A 20,049-nucleotide genomic window follows, 5' to 3' on the forward strand; every position below is an offset into this window, starting at 1 on the left:
CCCCGATCAAAAGTGATCTTATCACTCTCCTTCTGCTGAAACCCTCAGCTAACTAGTCCTCACTTGCGAACCACAATCCTTTCCCCTCTCCCATTTTATATAGACTTGGCTGCCTCAGTATGCGGACTCAATGACCTCAAAAGGTCCCTGCCAGCCCTACATTTCTAGGATTTTATGATTTTTGTTCTGAAAAAAGTTGTTTTCTCAACACAAACTTTTGGATCTGTGGATATCAACCTTTTCCCCAAACTAAGATTGCTGTAGTCCCAGGTGACTAGCTATTTACTTTTAGCTTCTAACCATGGATCCTTATCTTCACATGTAATTTTGACATAGCCTTTAATATCTTGTGTTGCTGTATCTTTCTTATTTCCAGTAGAAAAGAAAAAGTGTCTCCAACACATTCCTTTTCTGCTTTTAATCCTACCCATCTAGGTTTTTATATGGGGCCTTTCAGCATAGTCTTGAGTTTTTAAATCTACACCTAATTTCAATGGCGTTCCAGCTGCCCATACCAGGTCTGACTTGAGCCTTCCCTGTAAACCATATTCATTTCTGATGAGAGCATCAAACCTTATCTAGTGTCTCTGCTCATCTCTCTGGAATGTCTCAGTGCTAGCTTTAAACTTGACAACATTTCTGTGGCAATGATATCCAACTCTACATATTCCTCAACTCATTCTCTGAACCCTCATGTATCTGCCAGCTATTGGCCCAAATACCACTAATGAATGCTTCAAAAGATTAAAGTCCTTTTGATAAAAAGTAATTGGTGTCCAATGTCTGAATCCATTATCACTCTCCTTAGCACATAAATTTACCCAATACACACTAGTCCAAGTACTAGGCCTAGTAACCCGAGGCCATCCCTCCCAAAGCCAGGAGCGTGTATCCCCCTCCTCCCTCTATGCACAACTCTTTCACTCCCTCCTCCTTTCATGGAACCCTGCTCTTCTCTAGCCTTGACTCCTACTGGGCTCCCTACTCCTTCACTTGTCTGCCACCAAGTACTAACTCGCCCAAAATTCCACCTTTCCATAAGGAAGTGGGTTTTCAGGAACTGATTCGCCTTAACGTACACCCTAACAATGAGATTTCTAACACTGAGAAGGAAATTCTATTTTGGTTCCCAAATCTCTTTCCCCCATTCCCACTTCTTCCTCTTCTGCAAACCCACCTTTCATTATCTCTGGAAGATTGCGAAAATCCATCTTTAGTTAATTTTGCTTCTATGCAGCCAAAAGAAAATACAAAAGGTACAAAATTCAATAATATTTTTACCTTTGGAATCCTTTTGAGCTTCTGCCGTTTCTTCTTTTACAGAATGAACATCATCTTTTTGAGCAGTTTTCTTGACTTTTGCACCTAATGCCTCTACATCTCCAGAGTTGCTTCTTTTTCTCTTCCCTAGCCTACTTTCCTCAGTTAACTCTGGGCTTTCTGTTCTATCCCATTTTTTTCTCTCTTTCTTAGAAGGTTGCCTATGGACTCCAGATACTTCCATTTCCAAGCACTCAGATGTTGTCCTGTGTCTCTTTGACTTGCTTATTTGATCTGCAGTAGTGTCCATGTTTGATTCTTTCATTTCTGCAGCTGACTGTAAGCTGCTTTCTTTCTTCATTTTGGATTTTTTCTTCTTTTTCTTCTTCTTCTCTTCTGTATAAAGCAAAACAACACATTTAAAACTTTGTCAATTAGCATTCCTGATTAAAGCTTAGACTAGATCAGCGAGCCTAACTGCATAGAGGTAGCACAACATGCCCTCATGTGAAGAGATCAGAGAGTTTTCAGCTCCTGGGAAAGTTGACTTCTTTGCAATTACTGGAAAGAGGCAAAAGATGGTCCCAGAGGGCTTTACTAGTTATTTTAGGAAGATGAGAAAACTATAGAGGGGGTTTTGCTAGAATCTCCCAATATAGAGTGAGGCCATGGTCTTGTAAGTGAAGGTTGAGAAGAGGTTTCCTAGAATGCTCTCTGTTGAGTTAGCAGAGAGAATCAAGAGTGCCTGAAAGGGTTGGGGGTAAAGTCCTGTTCTTCCTCACGATTTGTATGTGATTACAACATTCCCTGGAACTGGCTGCTTTTGGAGGTTGGCAGGAAAGAAAAGGGTCCTTACTGAGTCAGGATGGACAAGTAAATAGGAAAGCTGGCTGATTTAAATTATGAGGTCTATTGGGGGACACAACCTTTGGTAGATACTGGGAAAATGTCAGAACTGCTTTTATGAATTCACTGAATCTATCACAATTTGTATATACCAAAAACTACATGCCTGCCAAATTACTTAATAGGGAGATTATCTGTATTATAAAGTGGAAAATTAGGTCTGATACCCAGTACTGTTTATTTGCTTCCAGACTGGCATGGGCTGGGAACACTACTGAGAAGCAGCACAGTCAGATCCTGAAGTAGAAGCGGCACCTTCACTTTTGGAGTCACACCGATCACCACTAAAAATGATTAAGGAGCAAAGCCTTGTTGTTAATAAAGGAGTAGTCAGTCATTGGCCAGAAAAATGATGGATGTGATGGGGAAACTCACTGTGTGAATGGAAGGAGCCTCAAGACTCCGCATGAGACAAAGTGAGCTCCTCCATCAAAAACAAGGTAAGAATGAGCTGTGCAAGTCAACTGAAACTATAATCATGCTCCTTGAAGAATTATGCTATCAAAATTAATCTACAGATCACTTACAGAACCACTGCTCAAGCATACTGAAGGGCTTTCCCTTTGCAATTTTCCCCATGTTTCTGTGAGCACACGTTCTATTGACATTTAGAAGTCCCTGCCCAGAGGCACTGGAGTTATGAAGACTGAAGGATCCTCAGTGAGATATTCAGACAGTAAAATTCTGGTAAATTTCTCTGGTTCTACAGAAATACAGCTAACAAGTTGAGCAGAAAGAAAAATGCCAGATGGTTGCCATCCAAGACCTGCTAGACCTAAAACATGTTGGTTTTAGCAGCCTTAATCTTTAAATGTAATTTTGCTATTATAATTTATACCCTTCTCTTCAATGCTAAATGTTTTTATGCAAGTATGACAAATCTGACTGGGACTCATGGTGATTGTTTAAATAATGATTAATAAATAGTACAGCCAAGTCTGCTAGTATGAAAGCAAACAAGGTTGCTTCTTGGTTAGCAAGAAAAGAAATTTTTATCCTTATTCAAGACAGAAAAGAGGCAGAAATTCACTACTGAAAACAGAGATGCTTCATCTCTGTATTCCAGTTTTGCTTCCTAAACCCATATTTACCAAAGAAAACAAAAAGTTACACATTTCTGTTTCAATAAAGTTTTAAATTAATAGATTAAACAGCAGCAAAATGAGTTTAAGATGTCCGAATTAAAATATTATGCCCAAAATATCCCCCTCCCCCACCACTAATACCTACCCACTACACTGCAGTCACTTGTATTCAGTGCAGGAACAGGCTTATTTTTTACTGTTCTGGGGAACATCCCAGGTTTTCTTGGTGCTTCTTCTGGTGGATTATTCAAAAACTTAAATTAAAAAAAAATAGAAAGTATTTAAGATCAACAAAATATTATTTAAAAACTAAATTTATTCACAGTGGAATACCTCCTCCCCCACCCTAAAAGAAATAATTACTAAAAATATATACTGCCTCTACACCCATTCTAGAAAGATGTGGTCTCTGAAGAATCCAACAAAGGGAGTACCTTCTTCTTTTTGATAATTGGTCCATGAGCACTGCTTAAAAGTTTATTAGTCTTCAAGACATTAGTGTTACTAGCTCCTTAGAGCAATACAACAGTTTTACTTTTATTTTTGTTGTACTATGGAATGATAATTTCTAAAACCTCAAGACCACACCACAAAGCGATGATAAAAGTTAGTATTAATACCTTCACTATCCTCTTCCAGTGAACTGTGCAAGGCCATTTCATTCCCATTTTGCTTCTGTCATAAACAGATTTTTATTCTGGGTTCAAAAGGAGCTAAAAAAATAGCCCAATGAAATTAAGGGAGAAAATATCAGTGTGTTTTTCTCCTATTTGCTCCACTTAATTTAATTGAATTAGAAAACTTTACAGTTCGTGAAGCTATTTGCAGGTTTAAAAAAAATATATTATTAAAAAAAAAAAAAAAAAATAAAAAGGACCAAAAAAAATCAAGGTGATATCCAGGCTTTGAAATTTTATTATTTCTGAGAATTCCTGTATTTAAAGCTTAAGTTTCCCGTCCACTGGCCTTTGCAGCACTGGAGACTATTCACATTTGCCACTCTATTATGACTAAGGCTGTGAGTCTTTCACAGAGGACACAGAAATCACAGATTCCGTGACTTTTCCAGGACCTCCGGGACTTCTGCAGCTTCAGCGGCTGACCCCAGGGCTGCCCAAGCAGTTGCAGCCGGCCCAGGGCCAGCCGCACCGGCCGCTGCTTGGGCAGCCCCAGGCAGCTGGTCCAGTGCACACCCTCCCCCCCCTTGGAGGAGGAGTGGCGGCAGCGGCGGGGCCCCCTTGGCCGCCCCCTCAGCAGCAGTGGCAGTAGCGGGGCCACGCCCCCTGAAGCAGCAGCGACCATCAGAGCACCCTCCCCCAGATCAGCAGCGTCTGCTGGAGCGCCCCCTCTCCCCAAGCATTTAAGATTTAATTTGGGGTATTTTTAGTAAAAGTCATGGACAGGTCACTGGCTGTGACTTTTTGTTTATTGCCCGTGACCTATCCATGACTTTTACTAAAAATATCCATGACTAAATCGTAGTCTTAATTATGACATGGAAAGAAGTGTTAAAGCTGGGCCTACCTCAATAGCTTTGTCTGCTTGCTCTCTTGTTTCAAATTCAACAAATGCAAATCCCTTTGGGTCTCCAGTGGACTTATAACGTGGGATACTGATATAAACTACATTACCACATTTCCCAAATACCCGCTCAATCCAACTGTGGTTGACATTTTTGGGAAGCAGCTCCTAAAAAAACCAAAACATTTTATTTCTCTTTTAGCAATATAATATACACATTCCTGTATAGTCAGTTACCATAGAATCAGAGGCTCAATGTAGCATAGTACTGCTAGCTATTTAAAAGTTTTCAATGAAATATCTAAGAAAAATTTAGGAAATACTTTCACATTTCTAGACAAGTATGCTTATAGAATGAAATAGGTAGATAAACAGTAGCAAATTAATCAGTAGGGGTAACAGCAGGTTTTAGCATTCATCTGGAAATATCACTTTAAAGCAGTGGTGGGCAACCTGCGGCCCATCAGGGGAATCCGCTGGCAGGCCGCAAGACAGTTTGTTTACATTGACCATCCGCAGGCACGGCCGCCCGTAGCTCCCAGTGGCCGCGGTTCGCCATTCCTGGCCACTGGGAGCTGCAGGCGGCCGTGCCTGCAGACGGTCAATGTAAACAAACTATCTCACGGCCCGCCAGCGGATTACCCTGACAGGATGCAGGTTGCCCACCACTGCTTTAAATTGTACCCTTGGTACAAACAACAACGTACATTTGATATATGTTATTTTCTTATTTCCTGTACCAAAACCTCAATTCTGCAACCACATCCATGCATTAGGGCCCTTGAGCCAGTGCAGTCTCATTGGCTTGAAACAATCAATTCGCAGCACAATGTTTTTTTGACTTTGGGTAACTCACACTTCAGAGAAATAGGTGTTCATATGCAACAACAAACAAGCACTAGTGAAAAGAACTGGTAAATTAAACCTGGTAGCTCTTTAGTTTTTAAACTTTATGATGAGCACTAGTATGCTAATTGACCATCTGTAGTGACGACCAGTGCGGGGTTTTCAGCCAGTCACCTGGGCAATAGGCACATATGAATTGGCAATTTTATGCCACAAATTTTGGCAACTTGCAGACTGCCTGCCTCAGTTCCTACTGGCTTCCCATTACTGCTGACAGTGGAAGCTTGTCCAAACTATTCGCTCTTTCTAGTTCAGGAATAGCTTCCTATACCTTTCTAAAGAGGTCCTTATGGGCAGCCCATTTGACAAGAAACATCTTCAAACACTTATACAAACAAAAATTGCAATGTCAGCATTATTTAGTCTCCCAACAGGTTTATTTTTCTAAAAAGGTTTTAACTGAAGAACTTAGTGATGAGACACTGCACTGTTCCTAAAGAGAGAGAAACTTCTGGTTAAATTATTGGTTTAATATGGGCTCTGCCTGCCTGAGAAGCACATTCCATTATAGTTTTGATATAAGAGCAGAGAAAGTTTATTAACAGAGATTATCTTTGTAAAACTTGTTTTGAAATTTAAACGTCAAAAATATGTTTTGACAATTCAATTAAGCCTTAAGGGAAGTTTCTTTCTATAGATAAGATAATGAAGAGACTCCTTAAAGGAATACATTACATGGACTTAATTCTTGCTGCATACACTGAAAAATATGCTATTGTGCCTGTGAGCCCAAGTGCGGTAGCAGATTTTTTGTGATATGCAAAGGATGTGTTCCTATTCATCTGAGACTACAAAAGTGGTCTTTGTGTTGATCCTGCACAAAAACCTCTCTCTTCCCCTCTCCAGGATGGAAGCAGAACCTATCAAGGACTCTAAGGGTATGTCTACATTGCAATTAAAAACCTTCAGCTGGCCTGTGTCAGTTGGCTTGGGCTAAGGGGTTGTTTAATTGCAATGTAGACATTTGGGCTCAGGCATCAGCCTGGGCACTAGGACTCTGCAAGGTGGGAGAGTTCCAGAGCAATGTCTACATTGCAATTAAACATCTCCTTAGCCCAAAACCCTAGTCACAGGCCAGTCAGAGGTGTCTAACTGCAGTATAGACATAGCCCTAGGGAATACCTACACAGTATTTAAACCTGCAGCTGGCTGGGGTCAGCTGAGTTGGGCTTATAGGGCTTGGGCTGCAGGACTATAAAACTGTGGTACAGACGTTCAGGCTTGGACTGGAGCCCAGGCTCAGGGTCCAGTCTGAGCTCAAACATCTACACCACAAATTGTACAGCCCTGAAACCTGAGCCCCGCAAGCCCAAGCCAGTTGCAGATCTTTAATTGTTGTGTAGACCAGCAGTTCTCAACCAGGTGTCCAGGGCCCCCTGGGGGCTGTGAGCAAGTTTCAGGGGGTTCACCAAAATAAATCAGAGACCAGGGCCACCGTTAGACTCGCTAGGGCCCAGGACAGAAAACTGAAGCCCAAACCCCGATGACCAGGGCTGAAGCCAAAGCCCAAGCAACTTAGCTTTGTGCGGCCCCGGGCAATTGCCCTGCTTGCTATCCCCTAACACCGGCTCTGGCTTTTCATCTACTGGATATGCAGAAGAACAGTTGTTGTGGCACAGGTGAGCTGTGGATTTTTTTATAGTATGTTGCGGGGGAGGGGGGACCTCAGAAAGAAAAAGGTTGAGAACCTCTGGTGTAGACATACCCTAATACAACTATACCGCCCCATGGTTGCACATCAAAAGAAGTGATTTAGCAGGGTTTGAAATTTAAATCACTGTATAAAAAACACATTGGTCTCTCTCTTTTTAAAAAAATCTGTAGGTGGTAAGAAGGATCAGATATATACACCTCTACCCCGATATAACGCTGTCCTCGGGAACCAAAAAATCTTACCACGTTATAGGTAAAACCGTGTTATATCGAACTTGCTTTGATCCACTGGAGCGCACAGCCCCGCCCCCTCGGAGCGCTGCTTTACCGCGTTATATCCGAATTCCCGTGTTATATCGGGTGGCGTTATATCAGGGTAGAGGTGTATTGCAAATTACTCTCCATATAAGAGCTTTGGGAATTTGGTGATCTACAAAATATACACCAGTGGTTCTTTTTACAACAATTTCAAATCAAAGCCTAAGTAAATAGCTCATTAAAATAGGAACACCTTACTTCAAATGATATTGACGGAAAAGTTTCAAAATATTTGAAGAGCTTTGGAATAAAGAGAGTTTACAACTGCATTAGGGAATTCTATTAGCACTATCACACCACACTTAACAAAAGCCCAGACATCACTATTTGTTGTTAAAGAAAGTAGCTGCTGTATAAATACTTTATTCTCGAGAATGACCAGAGCAACCCAAGTTATTTACTGATCTGTAGAGCTGTGATATTTTGCACATGTATATACCTACATGGTGGTTACTGAATACATGCCATCACAAAAAGTTTGGTACACAAATAAAAAAAATGCTGGTTCAATGAAAACTCAGTTCCCCAAATGGCTACATACCTACAGTAACTCCTCACTTAAAGTCGTCCCGGTTAATGTCGTTTCATTGCTGATCAATTAGAGAACATGCTCATTTAAAGTTGCGCAATGCTCCCTTATAATGTTGTTTGGCAGCCACCTGCTTTGTCCACTGCTTGCAGAAAGAGCAGCCTGTTGCAGCTAGCTGGTGGGGGCTTGGAACCAGGGTGGACTGGCAGCCCCCCTGTCAGCTCCCCTAAGTTCCCTGTGCGGCAGCCACCCAGCAGGCTATCAATTTCCGGCAGTTCAGCTGTCTCTCCCCACCACTGCTGGGTGCTGCTCCTGCCCTCCGCCTTGGAGCTGCTCCTGCTCCGGCAGCCTCCTGCTTGCTGTGCGGAGTGGGGGTGGGGGGGGAGAGAAGAGGGAGGCTAATGTCAGGGTGTCCCCCTCTATATAGCGGGTGGGGTGGGGGGAGGAGACACACAACAGGGCTCAGGACAGAGGGAACTTGCCGGCAGCAGCTGCTGTCTCAACTTGCTGATCTACTTAAAAAAGCAATGTACTTAGATTGGGGTCAACGTAAATAAAGGGGCAATGCGCACCTCTCTCTTTCTCACACACGGTGTGTGTCTCTGTTTCTGTCTGCCATATTGTCTCCCCTCTCTCCATTTGTGCTGCCTTGTAGAGTGTGAGGCTACATTAACAACATGTTAACCCTTGAGTTCGCAGCCAAGTGCTAGTTCATCATTTAGCAGTAAGGCATTCCCTGGGAAATATCCCACTCTCTGACTTCACCGCCTCAACCAAGCTTCACAATCATCATTGCTGTGTACAGTATTAAATTGTTTGTTTAAAACTTAGTGTGTGTGTGTGTCTTCTGTCTGGTGAAAAAAATTTCCCTGGAACCTAACCCCCCCATTTACATTCATTCTTATGGGGAAATTGGATTCACTTAACATCATTTTGCTTAAAGTCGCATTTTTCAGGAACATAACTACAACGTTACGCGAGGAGTTACTATACTTTGATACGAGCCATAAAAGCTCTCTGAAGTCCAGGGGACTCCTAGATAACGCCCCAGTGAAGTTGGAACTGGCTACACAGAGTTCCTTCTGAAAATCTTCCAAGAATACAGCTCCTCAGAGGGAGCACTAGCTTACATCAGCCAGCTGCATTTTTTACTGCCATTGCTAGCACTGTTGGAATGCTGGTGCTGCAGCAATACAGAGATATTTTCAGAAAAATCTCAGTATAGTCACAGTGCAGAGATACTGGAAGAGTTTTCCAGAAATAAAACACTGAAACCAACCAATTTAGGAGCTTTCTGCTATCAAAAGACTGACGATACTACAGGACAAACCAGATTTGCAACAAACATGTTGGTACTTCTAAAACGAATAACTAGTGTTGTAATGTATGCTCTACAAATGACCTATAAAATAGTTCTACATTATCTGTCAAACTCATCTTCTCTGATCAAGTTATCCCTATCATCATCCTAAAGCTTTGTTTACTCTAAGAGAATATATATATAAGCCCTTGTCTGTATCACTGCAGCTCCTCTCATGTTACAAACTGTGGAAGCAATAGTGCAGGAAAATACACAAAAATTTCTCCAATATAAATACCCCTCGTGTGTTAAAATAGATCTTGCTTATCTTGCTAACATTAGTTAATTTGAGTTCAATCATTCACTGTATATGCTGCATCTTGATTTAACAGCAAAAGAAAAGCAATAGTAAAAGTGACATTAGAATATTCATGTTATGAAGTATATCATTTCCTTTCTCCAAAGCTGCATTGTTCTCCAGTCTTCTAATTCCATTAACAACCTGTCTCAAGTACCAGCTAGTATTCATTATTTGTTCTTCATTATCCTAACAGGTTCAGAGATTCATAATTTCAAGGCCAGAAGGGACCATTGTGATCATCTAGTCTGACCTCCTGTATAACACAGGCCATAGAATGTCCCCAAAATAATTCCTAGAGCGTATCTTTTAGAATAAAATCCAATCTTGATTTTAAAATTATCAGTGACAGAGAATCCATGCATCCCTTGGTAACTGTTCCAGTGGTTAGTTACTCTCACTATGAAAAATGTATGCCTTATTTCCAGTCTGAATTTGTCTAGCTTCAACTTCCAGCCACTGGATCATGTTGTACCTTTCACTGTTAGATTGAAGAGCCCGTTATTAAATATTTGTTCCCCCATGTAGATACTTGAAGACCAGAGGTTGGCAACCTTTGAGAAGTGGTGTGCCAAGTCTTCATTTATTCACTGGTTTCACGTGCCAGTAATACATTTTATATTTACAGGGGCAGGCGGACGGAACCCCAGACTGGCAGCGGGCTGAGCGGGGCCGGCAGCCGGGATCCTGGCTGGCAGGGGCCGGCGGATGGAACCCCAGACCGGCAGTGGGGGCAACAGACGGAACCCCAGACCGGCAGTGGGCTGAGCCGCTTAGCCCGCTGCCGGTCTGGTGTCCCGTCTGCCGGCCCCAGCCAGCCGGGGTCCTGTCTGCTGGCCCCACTCAGCCCGCTGCCGGCCTGGGGTTCCGTCCATCCAGGGGCCGGGACCCCAGCTGGCAGCAGAGTCCCACTAAAAATCAGCTTGCATGCTGCCTTTGGCACGCGTGCCGTAGGTTGCCGACCCCTTTTGTAGACTGTAATCAAGTCACCTCTTAACTTTCTCTTTATTAAGATAGAGAATCCAGGAGCTCAGTCTGTTTATTTATAAGGCATGCCTTCTAATCCTTCACTCATTTTCATGGCGTGGCACTTTACAAGACAGAAACAAACCAGGTACTGTGGAATTTACAGTCTAAAATTCAGTAAGAAATAAGTTTTAAATTAACCTTCATAAACAACAGAATAGTCCATAAACCTTCAAGAGACATGAGACACATATAACGGATGCAACCTTACCACATATACAGTACGACTATCCACATCTTTTGGTTGCTCACCCAGTGGCTGACGTCTTCTGATTCTAGTTCCCTCTAAATCCAGCTAAGAGCAACAAAGACAAATTAGGACAGCATTTTCTACAGTATTGTCTGCCACCCCAACTACAGTAACAGCAGCTAAAAAAGAATGAAAAAACAATACACACTTCTACAACAGATGAGCTTTTAACTGCTCGGGCTATCAATTTCCCATCAGTCGTCAATTTTTTCATTTTGTTGAACGATACAAGAAGTGATATGTCAACATCTGGGGGGGGAAAAAAGCAAGTGGTGAAAATAGTGCAAGTTAAAAAGGAAAACATATTTAGGCCTCATTCATATTAGAATACATAGATAATACTGATCCGCTGCTAAAGTATCATAGAAGCCACTGGGACTATTTCCATGCATGAGGGCTGCAAGAGCATACCTCTGGTTTGTAACTATGTTGATTATTGACAAGAACTTACATAAAAGTAGATTTTTACTGTCTGTAATTTAGGCTTTCCTAATCTTAGATTTTATTTCTCTTCCCCATTTACCTTCTTCCCAAAGGAATTTTGATCTATTCTTTCAACTCCAACTGGTACCTATTCTCTTTGGAAATAAACGAAGAAAAACCCCTTTTTATTGTGGTTTTATGATGCAAAAATCTTTTTCACTGAAGATGTGCCTTTCCTCCAAGCACTCACTTAGTGTTCACATTCAACCCAATGCTCCCATTACAAAAGATCTCTTCACTCCCTCTATTTAGTAGTAATGAGTTATGTTGCTAAAAGCTTGACAGAAAATGTTGCAATATTTGTACTGGTAACATTTTTACCAAGTTTAAGATTAACATGCAGAAAAAAGGTTAATATATAGCTGTTTGGAAGAGGGCTTTAACATCATTTTTAGATTGCATAGCATTTGATATAAAGTAACTCTAGTACATTCATTTACCATACAATCCCACATAGGAGGATGTCCACAATACCTTACCAAAAAATCAAAAGACCTTTGAGCCTGTACTAGCGTCACAAAATCACATCGCATAGCACAATACAGCTGAAAGAACCTTTTCCATCTCAAATGACAGGTGCTCTGTGGTTCTATAAGAAACCTAAGTAAAAGTTTGTGACACCTGTAGTTTTTTCCTTTGTAAGATAAAAGTCAAACAAACCACACAAACAAAAATCAAAGGACAGAGAACAGAACTGTCACTAGCCTTCCTTGTCATGCAAAGGAACAACCATTCACTCATCCAAACATACATAAAACACAAAATAAAAAATAGCTGAAACAAAAGCAAAACAAAAGTGAGAGCTCTCATGATTCCATACCAGCTACACTATAAACCAAATATTAATAGTGAGATTATGCTTTCATATTTTTTCACCGATTTAAAACAAAAAAACAAATAAAAAAGAACAAAATCATGAATTTTCATCCATGAAGATTCTCCAAAAGCAACATCATAATAGGATGTAAGGGAAGGAAAAAGGATAAATAAGATTCCTCATAAGCCCAGTACCCATATCTCTCTTATGAGTGGACTGTCATTGCTCCAGTTGCTTGCATGGGCTTTTTTCCCCTCCACAGCAGCTAAACATGCAGAATGCCTCCATAATTTATATATGCAATAATTCAGAACGTCACCACTGCAGATGAAGTTACAATTCAAAACAGAAATTTGTTTACCACTTTCTCAATTATTTTAGAGCAAACTTACATCCATCTCTAGACTTCTCTATTTGTTCTCGGAGGAATTTGTCTTTGTGAAGGTTGACATCTCCAAACCAGAAATCCACTTGTTTTGCTATATCTGACAGCACCTGTTTAACCCTCGACCTTTTCTTTTTCTCTCGTTCCTTTTTCTGTTCGGTGCTTTCCTCCTCCATGGCTTTGCCTCTTACAGTTTCATTCTCTATGCCAGTCATTCTGTCATCTGAAAATTAAACATAACTTCGTAAAAAACAGAAGTTTTTCCTACCAATAGTAGGTAATATTGCTTTGCTCTTCTACAGCACTTCCCATCCAATAATTTCCAAGAGCTTTATGTTTGCAGTGTTGCTGTAGCCACACTGTAGTTGGTCGTAGGAAGAAAAGCTGCATAAGCACAAAAACCTTGTCTTTTTCACCAACAGAAGTTGGTTCAATAAGAGATATTACCTTACCCATCTTGTCTTTCCAGAAGCTTACGGTGGTTATCACCAGCTAAGGATCTGGCAGCATTAGTTTCTGGTCTGAACCCCAAATTTAAGAACAGTCTGCTTCCTTGTAGAGGAGTGCAATACCAAAATGCATTTTAACACTTGGCGGTAGTATTCAGCACAATTGGACTTGTGGTGGCAATAGGATGCAAATAAGAAAATGGTCCTTGACAGATCATCAGAAAGCCAAAACACACCTCTGCCAGTAGTTATACCAGGAAAGGATGTGGAGAACCAATTTTTTTTCAATCGACATCTTCTGAATACAGTACAATGCATTTTCACTACATTGTTAACATTGTGTCAAAGATTTAGAGCACCATATTTTTGGGCTCATTGATAAATACTGTTTTTTGCAAGTCTACATTATAATTTGGATGTTCTGTATTTAAAAATAAAGTTTTCCTTTTTCCTCAGTTTTGTAGGGTCTGATCTTATGAGGTGCTGAGCATCCTCAACTCCCACTGACCTTACTGGCAAATTGAGAGCTCTTGGCAACTAATAAAATAAAGCTCATAGAAAACAGAATGTAACTTGAGCAAAGATAACAAGTTATATGGATTTATATAATTAGAAAATATCAAACTTGATCTTGTTCATCAATAGAAATATATGTTATTTAAACTCTAATTTATTTTTACCCTAGTCACTCTTCAACCTTAAGAATGACCAATCTTTCAGACCACTTTATTCTGTATGTGTAAAATAAAAACAGATACAGCTTGGCAAAAGTGGGAAGCTGTCTAAAAATGAAGTTATCTCAAGTTGAAGTATTTTACGTGTGATAGCTACATAAGTCTTCCCATTGCTTGGCCAATGGCTAGTACTGCAATACAATATACCAGGAAGTGGTGCTTGTATCAGAGAGGAAGCTCATCTATATAACAAGATGGCATAAAAATGGAAATGGTTTTCAGATTATTGTGTAAATCAGGCTCCTCTAAGCAAGATTCACGTTTATCTCCCTGCTGTGAGCTGACCATTCAAGATGATTAAGGTCAACAAGTTGTCAATTAGTTTGAAAGGATAAGTGAGGTCATACTCTGATCACTGAGCCAGAAGTTCAATGCAGTTCAAGTCACACTGCAAGACAAATGTCAGCAATGCAATACAGTATTTGGTAGGAGGCTAAAGGAAAAATTGTACTATTAATTAGAGGTACTTTTTTCAGATAGAGGATGCCTCTGATGACTGTCCAGTTAGAAGTTAAAGACTGCAAGCCAATTCTCTAAATAAAATATTCAGGCATTATAGATGTATTCCAGACAACATCCCCTCTCTGAAAAACAAACAACAACAACAAAAACCACCTAATATCCAAGTCTCTGAAAGCTACTGCTCATCATATAATGGAAGCTGTGCTTGTTTTGCCTACACCATCACTTAACTATCAGTATCCAACTAATCTGCAAACTGTTTAGGAAGCTTCAAGTATTAAGGACACTGCACAAATCCAAATTTTAGTTTAAGCAAATTCTATATTGTGCTGGGAGCATTAACCAGGTCCCAAGTTGTGGCTTTGCCAGAAGACCTGAGCAAGGCTAGCTTGAAGATGCACTGCCCCAAGACTCAAAGTCACAATAAGATGCTCAAGAGAAGGGGGAAGAGAAATGAAGAGGAATGCTCTATTACCTAGCAAAGATACCTTTCTTCAACATGTCAGCTCAGCTGCACTGGCTGATGTACATGTGGGGAGGTGGGGGAGAGCCACAGCTCTGGTAGGAGAAGGAGTGATCCCACAGAGCAGGAGTAGTCAATATGTGGACCATAGTCCAAATCCGAACCACCAGATGCTTTTGAATGGACCAGAGATTTTTTATTTACTTATTATAATCATTTTTATTATTATTTTCTATGGAATCTGGACCTTGACCAAGAAATTTAGACCTTGACAAAAAAAATAATTGACACCCCTGCAACAGAGGATGTCCTCCCTTTTTCACTGCTAGTCATGATTCTGGTAGCCAGCACAAGAAAGTGCTGGGTCGCAACCTGGCACTGTATTGTAAAACTGAGGGAAACTAACATTATTATTTGTGGAAGAAGAAACTCATATTATTCCCTTTGAGTCATTCACCACTGAGGTTTATGTTACTTGGCCTCAGCATCAAGTCAAACAATTGACATTCATTGGATTTGTATTTTAAAAACAGAGGATTGTACAAAAAAGCCTCTTAGGTTTCAACCATAATAAAGTCATAGAAAATGCCCCAAAATCATAAAAGCTTGCACTCCCAATCATTGTCTTACAAATGGGGCACTCAAAGTACATTCCATTTTTTTCTATTTTCTTACTCAAAGTAGCTATAGCAATATCCTGTTCTAGCACAATATCAATGGTCAGAACTACTTTACATAACTATATTAAAACCAGCATCAATGCATTTTCACAGTTAACATCTATTGCCTAGAGTATTCTCTAATTATTCCTCAATTTCCAACTGGCATGCACACTAGCTGCACAAGTAATTTAAATAGAAAAGATTTTAAATGGAGCAGCACATTATGTACAAAGAGTCAAAGCACAGAAAGGACAAAAAAATAACAAAACTTATCAGTAAAAGCTACGGGCCAAACAATGCTATACTTACCCAGACAAGTTTTTGTTGACTTCAGTGAAAGTTAGGCATTTACAAGAATTACAGGATGTAAGCGACTGTCAAGCAACTGTGGTTTGTCAGAAAAAAGCCTGCTTTTAACCAACAGAAATGGGTCAGAGGTTCACGAGTCACAGTGGTACCGAGAGACATGTTTAATGCTTACAGTGCCAGATTCTATTCTACTCTCACATGTGCAAGGTGCTGCATGTAAAAAGCACTGGCAGCTTTGTTACAATGTTGAGCAGGTGTAAATGCAGCATGGTAGGGTTAACTTAAACTGAATTGGGGGCTGCAGAGCTGAACTTGGATTGCAGTCATTTAGAGTATGTTCTATACTGCATTGGAAACTTGAGCGCAGACTCAAGAGGGGTGGGCTCAAACCTATCATCCACTCACAAGTCTATCTACTAACCAGCAAGCACTCAGGACCCAGCTCCTGGGGCCCATGGGGGTTGGAGGAGGAAGAGAGGGAAGAGCCTGATTCTCTGTGAGACTTGGGTCCAAGCCATATCATTTTGTAGTGTGGATGCAGCTCAAGCCACAGACCCAAGTCAGAAGGTCTGTGTAGCACATACTGGACAAGTGAGCCCAGGTTTACAATACTGGGTGGACGCTCAACCCAATGCACAAGCGTGGGTCGGGTTTACAATGCAGTGTAGACATGGCCGGAGATGGCCAGTGCAGACCACAACAGGGCAGAAGGCAACCCCCTCGCTACACCACTGCAGTGATCCGAAAGGACCTGCCCCTCCCCGTGTCAACAGCCTCACTCCGGAGTGCTGGGCGGGAGTTACACGGGGGGCAGCCAGAGCACTTCGGAGTCACCCCCTCAAGCCCTGACGGACAGGAGAGCTGATCAAGTGATGAGCTGCGCCCCCACCAGCCACCCCAGCGCGCCCAACGCCCCCCGCGCCACTAACGCCTCTTTCCCATCGCACGAGACACGCGGAAGCGCCTTGACGCATGCGCGGAGAAAGCACCCGGCAGCGCCCCCTGCCTGCGGGGCGGAAGGGGTTACACATTGCCACAATTCACCATGGCTCTTCCCCCCACCCCGTCCGGAGAGCCGGGCTCTGACCTGCCGCCGCGAACTCCTACGGGCTTCTGGCGGCTTGACGTAGAAGCCCGCGGCCAGGGAACCCAAACCCGCCTCCTCCCAGGACTCCTGCCCTCCCTGGCGCAGCAGCAGCCACAGCATCGATACCAGCGCGCGACGCTCAGCCCCGGGGGAAAAGGCCCCCGCCTGCCCTTCCGCCGGGTCCCAGTGTCAGCCGCCTGCGAAGGGCGCTCCGAGCGCGTGGCACTGGCACGGCACCTCCCCGCTACCGGCTCTCCCGCCGCCTGCCAGGCGGGGCGGGGCTTTCCAGGCTGTCGCGCTGGAAAATAACGTCATCGGCAGCTGGCGGCGCGGGAAACCTTCAAACCTGGGAGACCGGCCGAGCCCGCGAGAGGTGCGGGAAGAGAGGGGGCGGGTCGGCTCGGCTCCTGCCCGCTCCCTTCGCTCTGACACCCCCACCCCCCGATCTCTCGGACGCATCGGGGTCAGCACAGCGATCGCCCCTCAGCGCCGCCCCCGCCCCCGCCCCGGCTTAACGGTGACCCGAGAGGCTCGGCGCTGCTGGGCGCGCGATCCGTGCCAGGGGGGTTGGGAAAGGCCGGGGCGGGAGAGGCCAGCTCGGGCTGCTGTTGTTTATTACACCAGGAATAGCAGGAGTGCAGCGCCTGCTCGCCCCCGTGGGCTCGGGAGGGGGCTCGTCCGCCTCCATAGAAACGGTCAGTCAGTGACATGAAACGTCTGGTAACGAAAACCAGAGCCGCAGGCAGTCTGGACGTACCCCTCTCCCCGCCTCCTGTCTAGTCCTTCCGGCACCAGCGTCCTCCAGCCTAGCTAGTGTGAGAATTGCTGATGGTTTTTTTTTTTTTTTTTTTTTTAAGCACTTTAAAAATAGGTCTCCCTGCATGCTCTCCAGAGCAGGGACTGCCTCTGGTAGATGTTTGTACAGTGCTCTGGCCTCTAGAGGAAAAGAGCAGAATCCCAACTCTTTTCCATTGCAGGTCACCTTAGTGCTTCTCATCAGCTTGCTCCAGGGGCAGGATTTGCTATAGTCAGTCCTGGTTCACTTTTTAAAGCTCTGCCAGACCAAAGAAACCACTAAAAAATTATAGAGCCTAATGTCTTGCTATCAGACAGAAAAATAAATAATATCTAACTTTGAAATGTTAAGAACTTCAGTTACACTAGTAACCCAACTTTCAAGGGTAAAAACCATTAGTCTTTAACGTTGGGATTTTTAAAAGCATTCAGTATTGGCTGAACTCTGCTGTCATTGAAGTCGGTGGTAAAAGTCCCATTGACTTCAGTAAGACCAGTGTTTGGCTAACATGGAATGCTTTTGAAAATTCCCTTCTAAATGGTTTGAGAGAGTGACTGTTAATCACCTTGAGTATGAAGGGAGTGATGTGAGAGCAAAATAATAATGTTTCATGCCCTGCCAGGAATATATGAGTACAGTTTGTTCTGGTACAAATCCTTTCAGGACCATAATACTTTCTAGGAATTAGTGCTGGATCAGAAAGAAAAATTGATTATTTTTCTTCCTTTTAATTTCTCTCTTCCTTTGCTGCTGTTAAATTTGTAACTCTGAAAACATTTTGTGGTAGTTTCTATGAAAGACATGCAGTACGGTCTTATTTTTAACATTAAGCATTATCAAAATTGCTGATTTATTCTAGGTCATTAAGGCTTTCAACAGCTGCAGTTATATTCTTTCAGGAGGCAATAAACTAAACAACATGAAGTCTGTATTAGTGGCCCTATTATTCAGTCTACCGTAAAATATTGTACCCATTGATTCTTCTTAGCACATCCACAATGTGCCTCAGGGGGCATGTGATCAGGATTCATCACTGAATTTGGTCCTGTGGTTGGATCATTAGTAGAGCTCTGCAAATCTGCAGTTATCTGCTTTATATCCGCAGATCATGTTTGCAGATCGGATGCAGATATACGTTTTGTAACTGCACAAGGCTCTAATCATTAGTTTCCCCTGGGCGGCGTGCTGATGGGGAGTGCAACATAAATGCTGATTCATGATGCCCACCTATTGACTGACAGATGTTATAATTTCCATTCTTATTCTTGTTCCATTTTGTTACTAGGGATGAGATGAAGACTATCTGAAAATTCCCATTCTGCTCTTAAGTAACCATCTTTGTGTAAATGGCTTGATCTAGCACTGTTAGTAGCTCAAGTAAGGGGAAAGTGCAGACTTCTCTTCTGAAACTGTATTGTTCCACAAATGGTGATGTGCCACAGAATCTGTGAATTGCACAGTTGGGAACATGATTTTCCATACACCTCTCTAAACAGTACCAAGACTGAGAAGAATAAATTTATAGTAAAGGTTCTGAGCCACCTTGTGGTGAGTGTGTAGAATTTAAGAATCAGGGGGTAGCCGTGTTAGTCTGTATCTACAAAAACAACAAGGAGTCTGGTGGCACCTTAAAGACTAACAGATTTATTTGGGCATAAGCTTTCGTGGGTAAAAACCTCACTTCTTCGGATGCAACCTTAGTCTTTAAGGTGCCACCAGACTCCTTGTTGTTTTTGTAGAATTTAAGAAGTTGAAAGACAAGACACTTTAAAACTGGAATTCTTAATGAAAAGGGTAGCACAGCTTGGGAGACACTGTCATGAGAAAAAGCATGAATATACTTTATCTTCTAATACATGTTTTTTATTCAGTTGTAAAGACATTTATGTAGAAAGAAAATATATGCTAATTTAATATCTGTTTATCTGCTAACAACATAATCAGCATATTATGATTTTTCAAAAATACCTTTTGGGGACCAACTAGAAAATTATCCTATGAGCTTTTTCAGCTTGTCTCTACTGCTCCAAATGTTAAAATATACTAAATATTCTCATTATCCCTTCAGCTATTTTTAATAGCTAGTCTAGTCATCATATCTTTTTCTATAATCTCTACAGCTTTCCCATGTTTTATGTCCTGCCATATGCCTTTTCTTATGTTTGATTACTTTTAAACACTTATGTTGCTGTCTACAGAGCCAGCCAGTGATTTCAAGAAGTTAGAGCAAGTGCCAGTGTTAGCTGTGTTCCTGTGGTTGTGTTTTAATTGAAGTGTCAGCAATTAATAA

The 20,049-nt window shown here is 42.1% G+C and overlaps 1 protein-coding gene across 2 annotated transcripts in view; it reads right to left on the bottom strand.

The window, feature by feature from the left end:
• Positions 1 to 17,084, bottom strand: part of LARP7 (La ribonucleoprotein 7, transcriptional regulator) — a 38,329-nt gene extending 21,245 nt beyond the window's left edge. The window contains exons 1-8 of one of the 2 annotated variants that reach the window (XM_065404949.1): positions 16,964 to 17,084; positions 15,877 to 15,974; positions 12,805 to 13,020; positions 11,261 to 11,361; positions 11,074 to 11,157; positions 4,776 to 4,940; positions 3,397 to 3,505; positions 1,282 to 1,656 (exon numbers count right to left, since the gene is read on the bottom strand). In XM_065404949.1, coding sequence (XP_065261021.1) covers positions 1,282 to 1,656; positions 3,397 to 3,505; positions 4,776 to 4,940; positions 11,074 to 11,157; positions 11,261 to 11,361; positions 12,805 to 13,012 — 1,042 coding nt within the window. In that variant the 5' untranslated portion in view covers positions 13,013 to 13,020; positions 15,877 to 15,974; positions 16,964 to 17,084. The remainder of the gene's footprint in view (positions 1 to 1,281; positions 1,657 to 3,396; positions 3,506 to 4,775; positions 4,941 to 11,073; positions 11,158 to 11,260; positions 11,362 to 12,804; positions 13,021 to 15,876; positions 15,975 to 16,963) is intronic. The other variant, XM_065404950.1, reaches the window with a different exon arrangement.
• Between the last annotated feature and the right edge of the window lie 2,965 nt (positions 17,085 to 20,049).

The sequence above is a fragment of the Emys orbicularis genome, chromosome 5 (assembly GCF_028017835.1).
Source record: "Emys orbicularis isolate rEmyOrb1 chromosome 5, rEmyOrb1.hap1, whole genome shotgun sequence".
Lineage (NCBI taxonomy): Eukaryota > Metazoa > Chordata > Testudines > Emydidae > Emys > Emys orbicularis.